Source organism: Coturnix japonica, chromosome 1 (assembly GCF_054131305.1).
Source record: "Coturnix japonica strain WE chromosome 1, WE-NBRP24, whole genome shotgun sequence".
Classification (NCBI taxonomy): domain Eukaryota; kingdom Metazoa; phylum Chordata; class Aves; order Galliformes; family Phasianidae; genus Coturnix; species Coturnix japonica.
In genome coordinates, this window is record NC_140663.1 from 166898207 (window position 1) to 166921484 (window position 23278).

General features: G+C 36.8%; 1 protein-coding gene across 10 annotated transcripts in view; it reads right to left on the minus strand.

Annotated features, from left to right (window-relative positions):
• Positions 1–23278, minus strand: part of CNTN5 (contactin 5) — a 538457-nt gene that overhangs the window by 28187 nt on the left and 486992 nt on the right. For all 10 annotated transcript variants that reach the window (XM_085508884.1, XM_032442190.2, XM_032442192.2 and 7 more), the window contains 3 exons: positions 10842–11000; positions 10284–10433; positions 964–1034 (listed from right to left, as the gene is read on the minus strand). In XM_085508884.1, coding sequence (XP_085365010.1) covers positions 964–1034; positions 10284–10433; positions 10842–11000 — 380 coding nt within the window. The remainder of the gene's footprint in view (positions 1–963; positions 1035–10283; positions 10434–10841; positions 11001–23278) is intronic.

Consider the following 23278-nt stretch of genomic DNA (forward strand, 5'->3'; position numbering starts at 1 on the left):
ACTCCTTTTCTTGAATAGGGAATACCATAAACAGACTTTACATGAATACTACATGCTAATATAAAGGATTTCAGGAGGCCAGTTTCATCAGATATAATTCCAGACACCTGAGGTTTGATTAGGGATTTTGCATAGTCTGCCTGGTTGGAGACATACTGCTATTCATAGCATGAAACTTGTAACCAAACTGAAATTAGTATTGTCTCACTTAAAGGAGTTTGTCAGAATCCTGTGCTTCTCTTATGATTTGAATGATTCCTAGAGTAGCAAGTTTACATCTTTTTTTATTGAAACTCCCTATATTTATTTTATGGATTTTTTATTTTTTTAATAGAATATATATATATATATTTGTACATATATATATATATTTACTCTGAAACTCTTTTGATGAATCTAGATGTTTTGAAAACAACTCAAGAAAAGTTTCTACTCTAGGGTGTTCTTTATGTTCAGCAGAGAAATCATCTTCACTCAAACAATTACCCATTGTCACAATCGTACATTTGTGATGTACCTTGCATCACAAATTTCTTCTCAAAGTAGAAGTCTCCTTCAGGCCTTCAGATTTTGTTTATAGAAAATACTTTAAAAATGTATTTTTCCCTAATTTAAATGTAAATTTAAACATAGTTATGGGAGACTCTTTCTCTTCCTTTAGCTATTATTTCATCTGTGTAGCATTCACGTAGGAAAAAAAAAATATCACTTCTACCTAAGAATCTGGAACAAAAGAGTGATGAATTAGGGCAACTTTGGAGCAGCCACTAAGGGAAATAGATTCACTGCAGTATCCTCAGACCACATTAAAGTGCAATTTAATTTAGAAACTTTAGAGTGAACACTATTTTGTGTTTATACTTTGCCAATATTTACTGTAAGGAAACCCCAGTACAGTAATGTTTACTTTGTTCCCAAAGAAGTAAACCTGAAACAAGATCATTAAACAGAGAAGTCCCTTACCTCCCATGCTATTACTAATTCGTGACGTCTTCCACTTCTGCCACTTACATTCGCTGGTGGTGTCTTTGGAACTGTGAGCAAAAAGGAATAAAAGTCAGAACGTCCAAGTCACTGAGATTTTTGCTATAGTAATAAACTGCTGAAGAAGAGATGTTAAATCAGAACAGAAAAATGTGGAAGACTGTGGTAAAGTAATTTTGCTCATTTCATTTCATGGAATTCCACAATCAGAAGAGTGATTATAAACATGAACAAAACATAAACTGAGAAGAAAAGATATACTAAAAGAAAAAGTCACTCAAGGACTGTTCCTTCTGCAGGTTAGTCAGGTTTTCAGTGTACAGATATAACCTGGGAGATAAAACAAAATTTGTCTTACCAGCCTTTGTACTTAAAAAAACAAACAAACAAAACACATTTCAAAAATGAAATACTAGAGAAACTGCCATTTTTCAGAGTTCTGGTAAAATTTTAGGAATTAATTATCTCTACTATGTCTCGGGTCTGTAGTGATTTAGAATATTTTGGTTCTTTAAAATATATATTATTATGCCTTGTTGTGGAGTCAATTCTCAGAATTTAGTTAGCTTCCTTAAACAGCCTTTGTCCTTTCTTTCAAAATGCAGGAAATGATAGAATACATAGTTCTTTAAAAATTAAGGTGACCTATAGGTCATCATAGTCAGTAAATCTTTAGAAATTTTAGTTATTCTATAGAAATTATATACTCCCTTCTCTGATTTAGTATATCTAATGAACCTCAGAAATGATTAATGTTCTGAATTTATTTACTGAGAGCATGTAGTGCTTGCATTCTTTATTTGATTAAGTATGCCATAAGATACAGTCTCCCTTTTTTCTTCCTTACAGTAGTACATAGGGTATGGGTAGGATTGTTAAGGTCTTATTGCATGCTATTGAGCTTATTTATTGAGTAACATGGTGTCTTTGAACTATACAAAGAAAAACAGACTCAAATGAATGTACACCACTCTCAGTTTTCCATGTTGAACATTAACAGGTTCAAAGAAAGTTCAGTTGTTATTAGATACTGATTATACTTCCAAATTAATCTGAAAAAGTCTTTAAGTATGATCTCCCATGTAAAGAGCATAGGTTCAGTTCTTTTTTACTTTTTTCTCATAACAAATGCATATCTTCAGTGAATGCAGAGCTTTGACATGGTCCGTCCTTCCTAAGATAGCTATTTGAACAATGGCAAGGACTTATTATTTTGATCGGAGACATGAAGGTTAAACTAAAACTCAGTTTTATGTATTTTAATCAATTTTTCCCTTCAGAAACAGTATTATACATAATTGAAAGGTGAAGATTTTCCCTCTGGCAAAATAATAATTTTAATGAAACAGAATAAAAGCTGTACTTTACTGGGATGATCATTCTATAGAAAAGATTCAGAACAACAATAATAATAATAACTTCCTAAGGTTTTGTTTTTCCTTTTTTCTTTTTTTTCTGGTTGTTATAAAGATGAATGAAGTGTTTATGTAGATACCATATTATTAGTAAGAGAAAATGCTGTACTCCTTGGAAGCAGTTAACACAATGGACTTATTTAACAATTATTGTCCTCTGTCTAGAGTTTTCCTGTTAAAAGCATCGCAGACTGAAGCCCCATTTAAATGAATAAATGTTAAAAGAATAAAATTGTCAAAACGATGGATTTCTTTTGCACCAAACTAAAATGTACATTCAAGCAGCAAAACTCTCAAATGAATAACCATTAAAAGAATAAATGTGTCAAAGGAATAAATTTCCTCTGCACTGCACCAAAGCTGATTATTTACAGTTAAAGGAGAGCATTTTGAAATCTGTGAAGAAAAGCATTGAAAGGACGTATTTATGCCAGACTCTGAGGTTGTCTATCATCAACCCTTTCAGCAACATCACTTTTATATTAGTTTTATATCTGAATTTTCTCACTTAGAACCTGTTTACTGCCACACAATTAGTTCCAAACTTTATTCCAAATCTTTCCAATCTTTACATTGTTAATTATTGGCAATGACACACATGGATAAACACTTGCACCAGAAAAACAGATGTGATATGAACTTTGGTTCCAGATATTTTGTCCACATGACTGCAGGACAGTGACAATATCACCTTTGTTCTTACTGTTATATAAAACTGAGAAATTTAGCATTATGTTGTCTGAATAAATACAATCCCAACTAACAACAAGCAGCTCTTTGCAGTGCTAATATATCTCATTTAATAAGATAAAAGAGTGTCACCTGTGGGGAACTGAATCACTCCTTGGTTTAATGCTGGTACTTAAGACCAACATAAATAACTGCTTAGCTTAACTGAATCTCCAATTACTTTAAAGCTTTCTCATTAGTCCCTGTGTTGACCACCTACTATTGGTTTTCTCCCGCTTTAGTCTTAAACAGTAACATTTTTGTAAGTCAATTTTTTTTAAATTTTTTTTTTCTTTTTCTTTTTCTTTTATTACTTCAGCTACTATTAGGATTGGGAGCAAAACACACAAAACTTGTGTTCCAGTGATGCAGTGGAACATTTGGCAGACATGGTGACTAGGTGTGGGTGGGTCATGGTAAATGCGACTGACGGTGTTTGTGTGCTATCACACCTTGATATTTAAACCTTCACTTAAGTCAAGCAAACAAGAAGATGAAAATAATTTCGGGATAGTTTGAAGTGAATGGAAACAACAGTATTTGTTTCTTACAGAATTGCCATTTTCACTGAAGTATTATGCTATGCTGAAAATGGAAGTAAAACCCAACAGACTTGGATTCTCTATATGTCCCCTTGGATAATAAAAATTAACTTTAAATGTCTTATTTAGGAGCAGGAACAAGGAATGTAAACATTGTCCCGCTAAGAAATCCTTTGCCAGGATGAGTAAAATATAAATTAAAAAAAGTAAGGCTTATTATATAATTTGTGCATAATCAATCATTAAAAGTTATATAGATGTGAAAAGTGGTGGTTTTAATAAAGGAAAAAATGTATGCAGAGAATTGATATTGCTGAGAGTTTTGTGTTGAACAGAGTTAAATGCTAAAAATTTCTAGTAATGCCATCTATATATTATAAATTTGTGTTTAATTGTAAAGGTTGGGGAAACTTTTGGAGGTGACAGATATTAATATACAGATGTGAAATCGTTACATTTGGGACAGAGAATAGTTTTCCTTCTCGTGCTCTACTATGTTTGACTTTTTGTAAACCGTTCTTTTCTTTGCTATGCTTATATTTATGTTTTGTGTTCAGAATTTTAAACTTTCTCTTCATTCTGAACAGATACTTAATTTTTGATGACCAAAAAGTTGACCAAACTTTGATCACTTGGTGACCAACCACATTCTGCTATTGGAAACACCCCAACTGGTGTCAAGATCTGTATTTGTTCTGCTAACATTTTCCTCTGTATTTTTAGTACTTGCAGTTTAAGAGGAGAAAGGATTTAATTCTTTCCACTGATAGTCATGCATGGCTGCAGAATTCACTCTGAATATCCTCCAGATTATCACCTCCAGGTCTGAAATTTACAATGTTGTGGCATATATGCCAGTTTTCCTGGTATATTTTCTAGCAGCACTTCTATTTGGACTCTTTGTCAGTATGGCCTGCAATATTACATGCGAGTAGTCGGTTTCAAATATAAACATACAGTCAACAATTATTGTCTCCTTTATCTTCATCTGTTTTTCCCTGTGGAGGCACATTTTCTGAAATGACTTCAGTTGCCCAGGAAATAATGTTCTAAATAATGTTCTAATGTTAAAAATAGAACAAAAATAATTATGATAATATCAAAAGTGGAAAATTATTTTGCACAGGTTTCTAAAAAAAAAAAAAAAAAAAAAAAGATTGCAAACCTGACCACCACCAGTAACAAAAATCCCCTAAAAAACCCCAAGCCTCAAACTTGTTGTTGTTAGGACAAATTTTCCTTGTAATAATATGAGGAAATATTAGATGAGAATAAGTGTGGCTTAATGAAATATAAGAACTTATTAAAAATAAATCCTGCACACAATCTGGTACTAATTGAGTGCATTATTGTTACCTATAAAATCAAGTCTTTATGTCTGATTAGCAGGTTAAGCTTTGATTCTACTCAATTTCCTTCTCTCCATGTTTTTCCATGAATAGATAATGTAATTGATGCTTTGCCCCAGGCTTCAAATGCCTGACTGCTGTAATGGAATGCCAGACATGTCTAAATTCATGTTACTGGCTCTTTTCACCTTGTGGACCTGTAAAATATGTATAAAGGCTACAAGCGACAGAAATGCAGCAGCTGGCTATAAGCTAGATGTGCCAGAAAATTTCAGTATTATCCATTCCAATGAAAGGAGATATGAAAAGCCATCATGTTAACTAAATGTGAACTAAGTAACAAGATTAGAGTTTAATTAAAAAAATTAAAGCAAGTGAAAACCTGTTTATTATTCTGATTATTTCCTTACACTGTCCAAGCATTGCTTCCATGGGTATTTTTAGATAATAGACTGGTATAAAATGTTATTACTATCTAAGGGAAGAAGTGATAAAGTAAGTGAGATGTGGGGAGAGAAAAAGACTTTAGTCTCCAGCCAAATTAGCAGATGTCATTAAATTAAAGATGCTGATTTCCATTTAAGTATAAAATAATGGCAGCAGAATCACACATTTGCTACCTCTGTGGGTTGTCAATGCAGCTACCATTCATCTCTGTGGATCATGGCTATCATCTGAGCATGAGCCACACTCACCTTCTCCGCTGAGAGACTGATAGTTCTGGAGGCTTTCCAGTGCATCCTGCCTTTTTTCCCTTTAAAGCACGTCTAACATCACTGCAAAAGGGCCAAATTAGTCTTCTAGGTCATGAGGAGGAGACTGCTCTAAAGAATAATGTCCTTACACATGTACTCTATTAAGATTTCAGATTTGTGATGTTGGAACAGAAGCCCATGTTAGTAAACATTTTACCTTGAAGCTTTCAGATAAAAAAAGCAAGGCACACAGATATTCTGAAAAAGAATACATAACAGAGTAATACCTGAAGATATTAATGTGCTAATTTGGAAAACCATTTATGAATAGCCATACCCATACCTAATGAAAACTGATACTAACGTTCCTGTCTCTTTAACTATGGTATTTGAAAACAAGCACAAAGATAACAGTTCACAGTGACAGAATTCATAGAATTGTTGCAGAGAACAATTCACAGAATTGTTGCAGAGAACAGAAGTAGCCCAATGAGATTTATTACCCAAGGCACCTCTCTAGCTAGTCAGGATTAGGATTAGAAATTAGGAAGAATAATAGAATCATAGAATCACAGGGTTGGAAAGGACCTACAAGATCATCTAGTCCAACCATTCTTCCATTACTGTTGCTACCACAAGCCACGAAACTGTATCTCGAAGCTCCTCATCCAGATGCCTCCTGAGCACTGCTAGGGATGGTGACTCCACCTCCCTAGGCAGGCCATTCCTGTGTCTGACTCTCTGAGAGAAAAGTTCCTTCTTATGTCCAGTCTAAACCTCATCTGATATAACTTGTGGCCATTTGGGAGAAAAGACCAAGCCCCTCCTCATCACAACCTCCCTTCAGGAAATTGTAAGAAGAAGAGGATGCCTGATTGAAACAAATAATGAATGCTATAAAGATTTATAAACAGCATACCATTTACATGTGCAACATATTGATATATAGTTTTTCTTTTCTTGGTTTTGTTCGCTGTTGCTTTCCTTGCTTTTGGTTTAAAGCAGAGTCTATTGTGTCATTGTTATTACTTTGCAACTCTTTATAGTTTCCAACGAATTGGGAAGTTATATCTTTTTAGTTATGAGCAGTGTCTTCTCACTACCTCTGCAGAATAAAAGTGAGAAACCATCTGTTTTTTTAAATATATATGTACATATTACTTTAAAAGGAAAAACTAATAAGGTAATGCAAAACAAAAGCAGCTCACAAGTGAAATGAAAACAAGAGGGTTTCATTAAGTAAAGGTCTTTTGGGATTGAGGTGATGACAACCAACTTTGCTGCATCACACTGTTCTAAACAGGCACACCAAAGAAACAAAACTTCAGTTTCTCCAAAGGCTGTTAAGTTGTTTTACTGGCACCTGTCTGGAATTCAATGTTACACCACAAAGCTGAAAGTGCGGTTAAGCATTGAGTACGGCCTTTTCCTATTTGAACTAGTATGTTACTGACCTTTCATTTGAGAAGACCTGCATTATTATCAGCAATAGGTCTGTTTTTCAGGAAGAGTCCTGTGTACTTGGATAGTAATTATTGCTACTTTTGTCAATGACGCTGTTTTTCCAGATGGCAACAATTGTGGAGTATTACTCAGAAAAGAGTGCTAATCACTGGGCAAAAAAATACACTGCACAATGCATGCTTCATACCTTCCCCATTTTTTTTTTTTTCCCCTGATCATAAGTATGATTTACTAATATATTTTTATAGAGGGAAAGCTGTAATTATTGCCCAAAGGAGTACTGAAAATAGATGTCCATGAAGACCTTCACTAGAGCTGCTGGAAAATGTTTTAGTAAATACAGACTTAATTTGGTAAAGACAGACAAATAAGAATGAGGAACTTAAAAAGATGGTAGCTGGATAAAAATCAGCCATTTTCTAACTTGTTTCTGAGCAGAACTTCCACTCATATTTTATATATAAGATGTATAGTACAAGGTATTTCAAATTAAGCAGCATGGCTCCCCTCACTGAAAGAAGGTTTCAGAAGAGAGAAGCTATGAGAGGTATGGGGAGGAGGCTGCTTGGGAGCACCTGTATGAAAGGACTGATAAAGACCCTGCAGATGATCAGTGGAACCATGCTGCCTGCAGAAGGCAGGCAGAAAAAAGAGAAGGATGTAGTATAAGGTAGAATCATAATCACCAGAATCACCAAGATTGGAAAAGCTTTCGAGAGACTCTCCTCCATGATCTTTCCCAGCACAGAGGTGATACTGATAATACATACTAACAAGGAAATAATTAAAGATATTAAACAGAACAGGCTCCAGTACTGACCCCCAGGGAACACTGCTCATGACTGGTTGCCAGATGGCTTTCAGTCCATTCATCACCACCCTCTGGGCCCAGCCCTCCAGCCAGGTCTTCACCCAGCAGAGTGTACCTGTCCAAGCCACAGGCTGCCAGTTTTCCCAGAATACAGGGAAATAGCGTTAAAGGCTTTGCTCAAGTCTAGGTAGACTAAGTTGACAGACTTTCCATCATTTACCAGGCAGGTCATTCAAACATAGAAAAAGATCAGGCTAGTTTAGAAGGATCTGCATGCCATGAATCCATGCTGACTGGGCCTGATCCCTAAATGTCCTGTAATCTCACCCAGGATGATCTGTTCTATAGCCATGACCAAAAACACTGGTAGATGGTAAAAAGCAGTTTGACAGTCACCTCCAACAGCTCCGTCAGCACCCTGAGGTGGATCTCATCTGGCCCCACTGACTTTTGGCAGGCCAGGAGGAGTAGGTCTCTGTTTACACATGAATCATGGGATGTTTATTCCAGATCAAGGGTAGAGTACCCTGAGGATAATTGGTCTGAATTTTAAAGATAGATGTGAAGAACCTTACCCATAGAGACCCTTACCCATAGAAACTCAACCTTACCATTTGCAGTCCTGAGCTCAACAGCATCAAAACACTCTGTAATACAGATATCCATGCCCTCATCCCTCATTCCTTGCCTGTCCATTCTGAAGAGCTTATAGTCATCCATTGCAGCACTCCAGCTGTGGAAGCAATCCCACCACATTTCCATAATGGCAACTAAGTCATAGTTTGCCTACCATACAATGGCTTCCATCTCCTGCTGTTTATCGCCCATGCTGTGTGCATTGGTGTAGATGCCCTTCACCTGAGCCATTTACTTCGTTCTCAAACTTATCATCACCCTCCCCAAGCTCATATCTAGTGAGAGTCATTTTAACCCCTTCACCCTTCATATCTAACTTAAAGCCCTCTCAACCAGCTCTGCCAGCTCCTGGGCTAGGATCCATTTCTGCCTTTGAGACAGGTGAAACCCATCTGCAGCCATCAGGCCAGGAGCAAAGTAGACCACTCCATGGTTGAAAAAGAAAACAACAAAATTCCTTCAGTTTCATCAGCCTCTCTGCCACATATTTTATGAGATGGGTTTTTCTGGTCCTCCCAGTATCCCTCACTACCACTGAAGAGATAGAGAAAAATACCACCTGTACTCTTGCTCCATCAGCTAACTGCCCCAACACACTCAACTCCCTTTTGATAGCCCTCAAGCTTCTCTCAGTGACTTTATCACTTCTAGCTTGAACTGTCAGTAAAGGGTAGTAATCACAGGGTTCAATATTTTTTAGTAATGTCCCTGACCTGTGTCCTTGGGAGGCTGCACACTTCTCTACAGGTAGGTTCTGGTTGCCATATTGGGCGCTCCATTCCCCTCAGAAGGGGGGTGTTTACAACAATTACCCTTCTTTCTTTCTTGGCAAAGGCAGCCTTGAGGTGTGGAGTCTACCACCTCACTCTAGACAACCTCCTGTCTGGACCTTCCACATCTGCACTTCCCTGTCCCGCAAGTTTCAGAGCCTCAAATCCATAGAAGACAGGTACCTGGGGAAGCAAGGTAGAGAGAGAAGGGAGATCCCTGATGCCAAGCTGGGACCTGTTTCCACACTTTCTCCTTTCTTAGGTCTCCTTCCTCTGCCAGATGGTGGAAGGGTAAGGGGTCCACCACTGTTTGGGGTGTATCACCCCTTTGCCTTTCTCATGGATACAACAGGGAGTTACCCCTCCAGTCTCTCTCCTGCTCATACTCCTTAATGCTCCTTAACCTCTCTACCTCCTTCTTGAGCTATACTGTCTTGAGCAGATCATCTACCTGCTTACAGCTCACGTAGGTGATATCCCTGCTGTTCTTGACATTAGCAACAGGATCAGGCACTCCTTGAAGCCTGAGACCCAAACAACAACATTCTGGGGCAGGCACTCCCTCTGAATTGCCAAGTTTGTTTTGGTTAGAGCTTTCTGCCTAGTGGAAATCAGGACCAGATTTGCTGTGTAGGAGGCAGCCAGTAAGTGAGCTGAAATGAAGGTCGCCTAGATGAGGTAAGACAGCAGGGAATTAGGTCATTTGGAATTTCTGTAAATTAAACATTGTTCCTGTAAACAAAACAAACTGTTCTGCAAAAGTATCACCCTGGAGCAATGTTGACTCAACCCAGATTTGTACTCTTGAAAAGAGAATAGTACTATTGTTATATTAAAGCAGTTCTTGTTTCTGGTAGTCCTGGAAAATTAACCTTTTTATCTCCTTACCTGCTTCATTGGTTCTGATCATGCGGGATGGTGTACTTGGGTCTCCAGTCCCAATTTTGTTAGTTGCTACAACTCGAAACTCATACTCCACCCAAGGGTTCAATTCAACAGCCATAGCAGATTCCATGTCTCCGCTTATCACATCAGGAACTGCAGGCAATGAAGAATTGTACAGGTCACTGAGAATGCTAAAGCTCACATACAGTGTTTCAGTGGAAATGTGTATGTCCATTAGATATGGCAGATATAAAGGATCAAATATGTTAGAAATCACAGTGTCTTTTGACAATGCGGTACTCCTGAAAAAGCAAAGAATAAAAGGTACAGGGGAGAGATTTCTGCTTATTCACAGCTGCATCACTCAAGGGTCTTTGTGTTGTCCTCTTATGGACGTTTCTAAGTAACATGAAAGGAAGAGTAATAATTAAAAAATAAATAAATCAGTGCTTTTAAATTATTATTGTTATTTCAGGAGTATCTGCAGTTGCTGCTGGTTATTATTGTCACAAAGCAGGAGTTCTGAAGAGCCAGCTTGTGCTATTTTAAAGTTTTTCTCACCTGTTTTTACTGTCTGCCAGCCCAGAGAAAATGGACTGCGTGCTTGCAGGTTGTAGAGGGAGATCGGGCTGTGATTGTCGGCTCCAGGACTCCAGGAGAGTGTTGCTGTGGTGTCTGTAATTTCCTCCACTATTACAACCCCTGGGGGACCAGGAGGACCTAGAAATACATTAGAATAATAAAAAAAAAAAAAGCACACCATCATCACTGTTGAACAGTAATAACACAGGAGAGATATTCCGTAGGGAGTTCAATACCCATGAAATACAGGAGTTAAAATGCACACTAGTACATCGTGCTGATAGCTTGTATAATGGCATACATGATTGTTTGTACTCTTTAAATGTTATGCAGGAAAGAAGCAATTAACATGCTGTAGTGACATCAGAAGAACTAGGAATAGAAACAGGTTTCTATAAAATCCTGTTTTAATTGTTCTGAATGTAAAATTGAGGGAAAAAAGAAAGCACTCATGCTAGTCTGAACAGTCACAATCACATCTCTTTTTGTGAGAATTCTCACCAGAACTGAAGCAAGGTTGGATGCGTTTCTTAAGGAGAATACTAATAATACTAATATCTGAATTAAGAATGCAATATATATTCTTTCTATCAAATTCACTCATTCAATAAAACAATATAGACTACTGTCTTTTTGAAAGCCCATTAATTATTTGTCTGAAAGCTACTGAAAACAGAACTCATACCCAAATATTTTGACTGATATTTACTGTGATTCCTTTAATAACAAACAAAATCACCAAACAAATTCTCATTGGAGAAATTAGACTATTATTTATTCCACTTTGCTATACTTAATAAGAAAATATCAACCATCAGTTTTTATGTCATATGACTGCTCCAGTAAGTGAAGGCTCTTGTAACAAATAAAAATTTGCAATAAAAACTTGCCAGTAACATCTTCCCTACCCCTAATTTTCTCCTTTAATTCTTCCTGATATTTATCATAATGGTGTTGTAAAACATTGTACATTTGCACTTTCCAAACCAAATTGGAGGAAAGTTTTCCCTGTTCATGGGGACAGGCACATCTCTGTTATGGGAAAGTGTAGGATAAAAATCTCTCTTGTGATTTCCTATACTTAAAAGCTTATACAAATCCAACACAGGACTCCATACTTCTAAAGCTACTTAATTAAAATATTGATGTAATTAATAGCTATAATTAATTATGAACAATCTGAATATTTTTGCCATCCAGTTCTTTCCCAGGCTCCTCTTCTTGAAGGGAAGTTCTTGAAGTTCTGCTTCTGTATAGACAGATGCCTTTGAAATCAGAAATGCACTGTAGATTTTCTACCAAAATGAACATGCAGAAAAGGCAATGATGAAAGCACTTTTATTAATAAAAAGAAACTGTGGATGTATTTCTGGGGAAGCCCAATGCTCTTTGCATGTGTCAGGCTTTTGTTTGAAGTTATTGTGTAGCAGATCCTTTGGTTGCCCTCTGATTCTTTCCATATTAAACTGTAAGTTACTACAAGTGGTGTGGTCCTAACAGAGTTCAGCAACTATGGATAAGAGAGGTACTCAGGTGTAGTTTAAACATTTGACATTGCAGTTATAACCAGAATCTCTACATCTCTACATTGCTGAACTAACCATTATCTATCTATCTATCTATCTATCTATCTATCTATCTATCTATCTATCTATCTATCTATCTATCTATCTATCTATCTATCTATCTACCTACCTACATACCTATCTATATATTTATTTGTCTGTTTCGTATTTTATGCAACCAAATCTTCTTTTTTGATAGAATGCTTTAACTAAAAACAATTTTATGTGAATTTTAAAAGAGTGTTTATGTGAACTGTGACAACATTTTGTTCAGAGTTTTGTAATAACTCAACTCCATAGTCTTCAAGTGGAACAGAGATTGAATTATTAAAGCAAGCTATACATTTCATCTTTCTTTCTTTGCTTGGTAATGACCTACAAGCAACAAGCACCCTCAACAAGTTTGCAGACAACATTAACCTCAGTGGTGCAGTTGACATGCTTGAGGGAATGTCATCCCCATGGATGCAATCCAGAGGGACCTGGACAGTCTTGAGATGTGGGCCCATGCCAACCTCATGAAGTTCAACATGCCAAGTGCAAGGTCATGGCCCTGGGTTGGAGAAATCCCAAGGACAAATACAGGCTGGGAAGAGAATAGCTTGGAAGCAGCCCTGAGGAGTATCTGAGTGTACTGATGGATGAAAAACTTAGCATGAGTTGGTAATATGCGTGCCCATAATATGTTGGTAATGTGTTGGCCCAGAAGGCCAACTTTATCCTGGGCTGCATCAAGAGAAGTGTGACTAGCAGGTCAAGGGAGGTGATTCTGCCTCTCTACTCCACCCTTTTGAGACCCCACCCAGAATACTGTGCCCAGTACTGGGATTTTGGGACCCCCAGCACAAGAGGAAATGAAGCTGGGCACAGAGGTAGTCAGAGGACTGGAGCACCTCCCTACATGGACAGACTAATAAAGCTGGGGCTGTTCAGCATGGAGAAAGTTCCATGGAGACCTTTTAGTAGCTTTCAGGAAAGCTGGGGAGGGACTATTTCTATTAGGATATGTTGTGATGGGATGAGGGGAAATGGCTTTAAACAGAGAGAGGGTATATTTAGACTAGATATTAGGAAGAAATTCTTTAATATGAAATTGGTGAGACACTGGAAAAAGTTGCCCAGAGATACTGTGGATGCCCCATCCCTGAAGGAAATCTAGTCCAGACTGGATGGGCCTTTGAGCAACCTGGTCTAGTGGGTGGCTAGAACTAGATAATTTTAAAAAATCCCTTTCAACCTAAACCATTCTGTGATTCTGTGTTTCTAAAGATGCGTCATCTACACTCCTCCATTCCTCCCATGTATTTGCTCTTCTCCTGTGAGATGCACCAGGTCAGGCCTTTATCTCAAAATAGTAAATCCTGGGGCCAATTTAATAAAGGAGGGAGGTCTTCAATCTTCATCATCTACTGCTTCAGGCTCTCTGTTGATGTAGGAAAATGCTAGTGTAATATTTATTTGTATCCATGGGGGAAATTTTAAAGGAAGGCTGGGATTCTGATACAATCATAATCTTTTACAGAGTTGGAGCCCTAGGCCAAGAATTATAATATGGTCCCAAGCACAAATAAAATTAAAAGAAAATATTTTAGTACTTTCTATCTACAACATTTCTTTCATGCATGCTGAATATTAGTGAAGAGTTTCTAGCCATGGTATTATAAGAAAAAGAAGAAGTTTCTTATATACAAAGACGTAAAATATATTTATGCAGATGTTTCCTACTAACTTCTCAATATATTTTGTTGTAGCTCTCTCATGTTTTTTATACCTTTTAGGTGCATTCCTAGTCATGACAGTGTGTCATTATGCTTTCTGAGATGTGTGCTCTTATACATTCTGCAGGATGACTGCTAAAAAGCATTTCCATTTCCAACAGCAGGCACTCTTGAAAGCGGATTAATAAGGGACAAAAGCCTCTGTGATAACAAATGTATGACAGTTAGCCAGGACCTGAGTGCTATGCAGATGTCACTCATTTTTATAGAAATCTCATTAAATTTTATGCTTGGGTGTTATCATTCATGGTGTCAGCTGGATGACTAATGCAGAGAAGCCTTTTTCCCAAGGGCTCTGTTATTGTTCAGGATCTCTAAAACAATTTTTTAGTTGAGAATAGCCAATTGGGGAAAAAATGTGCTGTCTGCTCAAATGGTTCTCTGGAAACTACACAGAAAATGACTGGTTGTAAGTGCATTACAATGCAGCTGACCTTCATAGAGAAGATATTTGAGGCTGCAATAGGCTCTTATGCAGCTCTAGGAACACTGGAAAGCCAGCATAAGGATATTAGTTGGTTATCTTCTTTCAGAGCAGTTTCATAGATGAATGCTTCATTTCAGGACATGCATGTATGCATTTTGGTGAACTGGTGAACTTACTTTACATGCTTTTTTATTGTTGGAATTATCATCCTGAGAGGTCCTTTAGATTACTTGCATGATTCAATGTTAACATGAGAGTTCTTTGAAGACTATAACCAATAATAACTCTAGTAATTCACAGAGGCTGTGCCCTTTCCTGTGAATCCCAGGATATGCATTGATTTACTCCACTGCTCTCTTATCAAGATAATCCTTACTTTTACCAAACTAATAAAAAGACTGATACGTAACAATTCATGAATACAGAATTCTTGACTTGAAGGTTTTACTTTCTGAATGACAAAGTGTAATAGCTTGTATTAAGAAGATAATATGTTAAGAAAAAGATAAAGAGATGGTAACTTCTGATGGCCACTAAGCTTTGTGAGGCAAACTTCAGATTCCAGACTGCACTCCAGAGCCTCTGAGTTGGATGTTTACTTTGTGGTATAAAGACAGTTCAGGAACATCAACTGAAATCTCACTTTATGAGGAAAGAACTGGTAGCTTCAGAATCACATTATGATTATACATAGCTGTCACTTAGATAAAGGTGTCAACAAGAGAGCACAGAAGTGATTTTTAGACATCCCCCTCTTATTGGCTTATCCTGCTGACTACCTGCATCACTTGTCAGCTGTCCTAAATCTGGTTTGTGTTGCTTCCATTACTCTCTAGAGCCACTACATGGGCACCAACCATCTCAGGTTGGTGAGGATACATCAAGGATATATCTCTTTCAGGCACTGAGTTTATGAACACTACAACACCTGATTTATGTATTTGAATGTGATTTCAGGTTTTTTTTTCACTAAAGACATAGATATCATTTAAGTTAAACTGCAGCTTAGATTTATTTATTTATTTATTTATTTATTTGTTTGTTTGTTTATTTATGCTGTTCTATTTTTAAACTCGTAGGGTTCTCTCATTTAATCTGTTGATCATATTATAACTTTAAGACAAAATCAGACTGCTGGAAGTTTTGGTCTGGAGTCTGTAGGTTAAACAGCTGATGTTCCATCTGCAGCAACATATGATCTTCCAGTACTGAAGAAGTTTCAGCTATGTAGGTGACTCTGAAATTAATGCTTCCTATTTATTTCCATGTAAACAACATCAGAAATAGAGAGTCCAATAGCACTACTTGATAGAGGAAATCCTCAATTACAAAACACCAGCAATGAAGAACATTCTGCATTTTGGGCTTCTAAAAATCTGCATGGCTATGCAGAACATGTCTTGTCTTTCACTTCATTATTTCTACTGCTGAAGTGCACCACCCACTACCTCCCTGCACTCATACCAGTTTGCTGTTTTTTATAAGCAACCATTGATGAATGTCAGTGGGTGCAATTTTTTCTACAGGGAGGAATTCAGTTCCACACCTTTTCTCCATCCATACTTTCATGTCAGATAACATTTTGTCAGACTACCCCTCTGCTGCCCTCTATTGAATGACAATAAAATACAATGGAATATTGATGGAAAGATTCCACCTTTACTGCCATTCCACACCATCTGCCTCTGACACTGTGGCCAACAGAATAAAATGGGAAACATTACTTTTGGAGCAGCCCTTGTAAAATTATATACTAAAAATAGCAAAAGAGTAGACATTTTTGATCTAATGTACCTTTGTGCTGTTTGTCTATTCCCTATCATACTTCCAAACCTACGACATGCCAATTATGCCTTTTCTAGAGAATACTTGGGCATAATAAATGATTTCCATGATCTGGTGCAGATGAATAGTTAGGTAGTCTGTGGTGCCCATCCTTGTTAGAGAAAAGGTGCAGGACCAAGAATGTAACTTTTGTATAAAAAGTCTGCTGTACCCATGGACCTCAGAGAGCTTTTAAAATTACAGTTATATTAGCGTGCCCAAAAAATGGGGCCTGTACTTAAGGCATATCCATGGCCTTTGCTACAGCTCAAATGTAATCTCAATAACCAGAAAGAATTCACTGACCTTGTTTACATTCTATGCAATAATGCTGTGGCTGATGGCCTTTAAACCCAAGTGCTTGTCTTTAAGTTTTATTGGCAATATCACAGCTGATAGGAGCTGTGTGGTCAATCTAACTAGCAGTTCCTGAGTTATATTAGATCCAGGTCAGTGAAGTACAGAGGAGGCATTACTTCTCTAAAAATATAACATGAGGAGAGCAGATTTCTTTCTTAGATAATGTAGTTTGCCAGTCTACAAGATGAATAGGTTTATTATTATTTTCTTTATATATGTTTTTATTTTTAGACCACAAAACATGTACTTTTAAACCACATTTTGTAGTCACAAACACTTTCTTTCCTTTATGCTATAAGATTGCTCTCTGCTTCATTCCAAAGTTTTACAGCTTGCAGGTAGCTGTTTGATCTTGAAGCTCATTTTCCTTGCAGTAGACAAGCTCAGTGCACCCGGTTAGCTTTCTGTGCGTTGTCCTGCAGTGCATACTGTTCACTGCAGGAGAAAGATGTTTTCCAGTCTATTTTAAAGCAATCTTCCTGCCATGAATGAAGTAATAACATTTATATAGCTTGAAGGGTTCTAATTATTTTTATGAATACTGTTAAATTTCCAAGGGCATACAGAAATTAGTAAAGAGTATTAAGAACTGGACATTATTTTTCTCCCTCTGGAGAAACACAGTGTCTTTCAACATCATAATAAGTTTGAACCCTGTGATTGAAATGGATAATAAAACTGAACAACAATAAACAAACTATGTTTTGAATAGAAATATGTAAATTACTGCAAAAGAAAAAAAGCAAATTTGCAGGCTGTAGCATTACTGTAATTCTCCTGTTAATGGTCCTTTTCCTCACTAAGTTTTTCCAGGCGTACCTACTTCAAAGTTTCCAGAATTACTACAGGTTGCAGCTTATACTGTTTACATTGCAGAAAGTCAAACACTGAGTCAGTGGTTTATAGGACTGTTTCTCTCTGCTCCTTTGTAAAACCAGAGCTTGGCCTTGACTGTCTACAGTGTTTAATTGAAACAAACAGAAAGAAAGTTTATAAATCTGGAGGTGAGATGGCTGGTCTATAGAGCATTTTAAAGCCGTTTGTAATACAGCATACAACATCTGAGTCAGTAGTTTGTGGTCAATACTAATTAGCTTGGGTGTAACATACTGCAAAGGAGCTTTGCAATAATAATTCACAAATAGGTCTTAAATGAATTTCTTTGACAAAGTTATCAAACCAGTAACATATAATAATATATATCAATTTGTTAATTTTATATTAAATTATTGGATGTTAAAAAAACCTTTACTTCGCATTCTTATATTCCTAAGTCTATCATGACAAGCCTTAAAAATAAGACCAGAAAAGGATAAGTGTGGAAAATAACCCACATCACACACTTTGAATAGTCTGAAGCACTGTTCTGATTCACATCAGATTATGGTGCCATGCAATGAACCTCTACTGTGCAGGAAACTCCCTGGTGTTCTCTGAAGCCGCTGCTGAAGCTGCTGTGAGGCAGCAGGAGTGCCTCACACTTCAGTGGGATCTCTGCTTTTAAAAGACTACAGAAACCCTCAGACTGACCTTTGTAAAAGTTGCAGACTGCTGTGTGACATCCTCGACTCCCACTATACAGCTGAACTGTACAACTAAACTGTACAGTTGCTTTTCTAAGCCAATCCTCCAAGCCAAGGATCCTCTAAGCCAAGCCAAACTTGCTGAATAAGGAAAAAGGAATATTACTAGTGACTGAACATAACATGAATAACTATCTTGTATTAGAGCCTTCTGCTTTCGTAATCAATTTATTGTGAAAAATCAGTGCATAGACAGTTCAAGTACTGGGGTGTCAATGATAGGTGGAAATCCAGCCAACATGAAACATTTAGTTACTGTGCTTCCTTGCTAGCTAATAATCACTGAAAACTGAAGATATGAGTGGATAATAAAGGCTAGAAAGCAGAAAGGTTATGTAATATGGGAGAACTATTCTTGTACTGACATTCACAAAAATCACTAATCACTTCTGCTTCTTAAATGGCTGATGACTTCAAGAGCTGCATATAGATATATAAATATTTTTTTTCTTTACAGGAAAGATATAGATTCCTCTGTAAACAACTTTGTTTGCATGAAAAGCAGCTATTCTGCATACATTTTCCTCAAGCAAGCAAAATCGCTAGGCATAAAGAGGTGGAATCAAACGAAGACATGGTGTCAGCAGTTTTAAGTCCAGTGATATGACTGATGTTATATTAATTTACTCCAGTAAAACTGTTTCTTTTCCCATCAGACATACACAATGCCTCTTACAAAATTCCTCTGAAGTAGCGCATCTCTGCATGTCTAGTGCCAGAATAGTTAGTTACCACCCTATATGAAAAGATGCTTTCTCTTCTGGATGCCCTTGAATTATATCAGTCTACCCCATATGCCTCTTGCTGCTTCTACAGGCTCTGATGATTGCCTTCCAGAAAATATTGCAGTAGTGTATAAGTCTTTTTGCTCTTATTCTTCTGCTGCAGGGGAAATCTGATGTATGTCTTTTATTTAGCTTTCCCAGCTCAGTGTATTGGCTTAATATGTTGACAGTGTTTGAGTTCCTTTTTTTGGGCACTGGCCAGCTCTGTGAAAGAATCAAACATTTGTGTTACTGGAAAGGACCCTAAATCCTACACTAAATAGTCAGGCTTTCATTTGTTTCTCTCCTGGCTTCTGTTTTTCTTTCTACTTTGCCTCATAAAGAGTATGGTGAGTCTTGATTGCACTTAAACCACTGCCTGCAGATATAACATCCTCTTGAGAAGAAGCATGTTTCTCATGTTTCTGAGTCAGGATCTGAGTAAATCCAAAAATTATATTGTTCCCTATAGCTGAGCATTGCAGTTGCTGAACTTGATGGTAAATGATGAGGATCACATCTTCTGAATTGAATCAATGGCCTACAGCTCTTGGGCTTTGAGCTGAATTCTATGTGTCATCTTCTTCATACTCTGAGGGTTAAAAACCACTCTGAGGACTTCCAAGAGTTGAAGTGCGCATCTAGAGAGTATAATAGGTCTCTGATGGATGACACTATCCAGATGAGGAGCTTTTGCTCTGCTCAGCAGCTTAAATATTTAAAACTCAGGCACCTAGTGAATAAGTGAGTGCTTTGTGACCTCTAAAATGCCTCTAGAGCATTTGAACACCAACATGTGAACTTGCTACATAACCTCTTTGGGCTTAGGTGCCATAGTCAGTGAAATACATCTTGCCATAAATCATGCTACAAAAACAAAGTGAAGTTTATATGCTTTAAATAAAAGAAGGACTTATTTATTCATGTTAATAATAATATGAGAAATTTGTGATGATGAATAGCAGATAATTTCACAGAAGCTTATCTTGAATAAGGAAATATTTTTGGCAAGTTATGGACTAATCTATTTGAGCATAAACAGATTGTGCCAAGTACTTGGAACTGATGAGGCCTCACCTTGAGTACTGTGTTCAGCTTGGGCACCTCAGAACAGAAAATACATTGAAGTGCTGGAGCAGGTCCAAAAAGGGTAACAAGGCTTGTGAAGGGCTTGGAGAATATGCTCTACAAGGAGAGACTGAAGGAACTGGGGCTGTTAAGTCTGGGGAGAAGGAGGCTGAGGGGAAACCTTATTGCTCCCTTCCAAAACCTGAAAGGTGCTTGCAGTGAGTGGGGCAGGTCTTTTCTCACTGGTGACAGGTGACAGGATAAGGGGAAATGGCCTCAAGTTGTGCCAGGGTAAGTTTAAGTTGGATATTAGGAAACACCAGTTTACAGAAAGGGTTAAGCACTGAAAGAGGCTCCCCAGGGAGGTGGTTGAGTCACCATCCCTGGATGTGTTTAAGAGCTGTTTGAATGTGATTTGCAGAGGGTTGTTATTTAGGCTAGCATGGTTAGGTTGTGGTTGGACTTGATGATCTTTAAGGTCTTTTCCAACCTGAGTGATTCTATGATTCTATGATTCTAAGTATGTTAGGACAGAAGTCTTCTGAAGGTCATTATTAACTAGCAGGAGATTGGCATGAAATAATTGTCATTCATAACCCATATCAAGATTAAAATGCAAGACACTTAAGCTGGAAAGCTAATGTACTGCCTGACAGGTCCAGCTGTCAACAAAACATCTCTTCTTAATGACACCTTCATTCTTGGTAACATTAGAAAAATGAAACAAAAAGGGAAAAATAGATAACTTGAGCTCAGAAAGCAACATTTAGAGAACAAAGAAATTCCTAGAAATCACTAAAAACTTGTTTCTTACTTTAGTATGCAGAATTTAATCACATTTTCAAAGCACTTAGAAATATATCTAGATTTTCTTTTGAGAGGTAAGCAGCTGAAGGGATTTGAATTTTTGTTTTTCCTGAACATGGTTTAACACATCATTTTGTATCTAGCTTCAAAGTTTTCCTGAAAGAGACCAACTAGGAAAAAAAAAAAAAAACCAAAAAAAAACCACTAAAAGAAAAGTGTGACATGTATTTAATTGCAGCTTCCCTAAAATTAAGAAATACAAGGTAGTGATTTTGAAAATGATTTGAAAATATTTTTTAAAGATCTATAACCCAGAGTAAAACTTTGAAGAACAGAAACTTGCAGCTCTCTCTCTCTTTTTTTTTTTTTTTTTTTTTAACATCTTACACACATACATAGTAAATCCAGAGACATTTCACCATTATCTCCATGAAGGTAACTAATTGTTTTTCATTAAGGTTGTTTTTCATTAAAGACTATTTTGGAATTGAAATTCTACTTTATAATGCAGGGCAGGGAAAAAAGGCTGTGCACTGTTAAAAGTACTTTCAGGTTTAGTTCCCTGGGCTATATTAAATTTGTCCAATAGGGCAACTCACAAATAAGGTGAGTTTACAAAATACATATGTATATTTGTTAAGGGTATGTATGCTGGTATACTATCAATGGTATCAGTACTCATTTTCAAGGCTATGTTGAAACTTTGCTTCTGTTGGCACTTCCCAGAGACAACAACAATGTTTCTAATATCTTGCTTTTGACAGGGGTTGTAAAATCTTAAACAGGAAAATGGTTTCATTTGAATAGAAAGAAATTATTTCCCTGAAAACTACACTGGGAATAAATAATAATATGGCTTTGTATCTCAATGATTTTATTGTGTGGTGCCAGTGGTTGTTTTTTTTTTTTTTTCATAAATTGCATTTTCTTCTGTGAGTTGTAATTATACAGTATGCTGATATGTTACTGAAAGATCTATTGCTGACGATCTGTTTTCCTAAGCAAAGACCAGTATTTCCAAAAGCTAAGTGTGAAAGGAGCTATAATTTCAGATCATCAAAGACTGTCAAATTGTAGGCTACCGAGTGCCTTCATTAAACTGAAATGGGTGAAAAGTATTAGCGATATAGAAATCAAAATGAAATTCTTCCAACAGTATAAGGACAGATAGAATACACTCTACACTAATGTTCATGAAGAGAAATCATTAGTGACTCTGCAGTGCGCTTTAATCATGGAATCATAGAATGACTTGGGTTGAAAAGGACCTCAAAGATTATCATCTCCTTTCAGTTCCTCTGCTACGTGGCTGCCAACCACCTGACCAGGCTGTCCAGAGCCATGCCCAGCTTGGAAATGCCTTTAATCATTTGCTGCAATAAAAAAGAAAAAAGAAAAAAAAAAAAAAAGAAAAAAAAAAAAACCAAAAAACCACAACAAAGTCATCCTAGTGGGTTTTTTTGTTTGTTTTTTTTTTTTTCATAGATGACTGCATAGATTAACTGCTTCAGCAAACCAATCATGTCCCATATTTTCTTGGAAAATTAAATCAAGAGAAAAACAGTCACACAATGTAAGGCAGTTTGTGTCAAAAATACACTTCTCTTACTGCATCTTGTAATTATTAAATCATATCAATAAGGAATGAACATTTTAAGCAAAGTATATTCCGATTTAAATTCTATTATAAAGCTGTCATAGTTTTAATTTCATGAGCAAGGTGGCATAGCAATGTGGCACTTGAATACATACATTCTGATACTTCTTATAATACACTTTTTTACATTTAACTCAAACCTCTTCCTCAGATAAATATTTATTTTCTATTTTAAATTCAAGAAACCTATTTATATAACAGATATTCTTGAAAAAAACAATTTAGTAGCTGGTCTGCAATGTCCTAGACAGCAGTAAGCTAAGAGACTTTTATCACTTAATAAATTCCATAGCATTAAAGTTGGCATTGCCTTGCCTACCCATAGAGCCTCCAGCTCTTGTCTGAGGGAGGTAAAAGTAACATAAGTCTTGCATAACCCACAAGGTCGATTCAGCTTTCATAAGGCGGCTAAAATGGCATTATGCGCCTATGCTTAGGAAACTGAATGCCACCATCCCAGTAGTGCCATAGCTCACAGAAAGTTGATGGTCCTCAAAATGACTTTATGGAAATATTTAACAGCTACTCTCATCAAAATGTGAAGAGCTCTGCACTCAACCAGAAACATTCTTTATCATTTCAA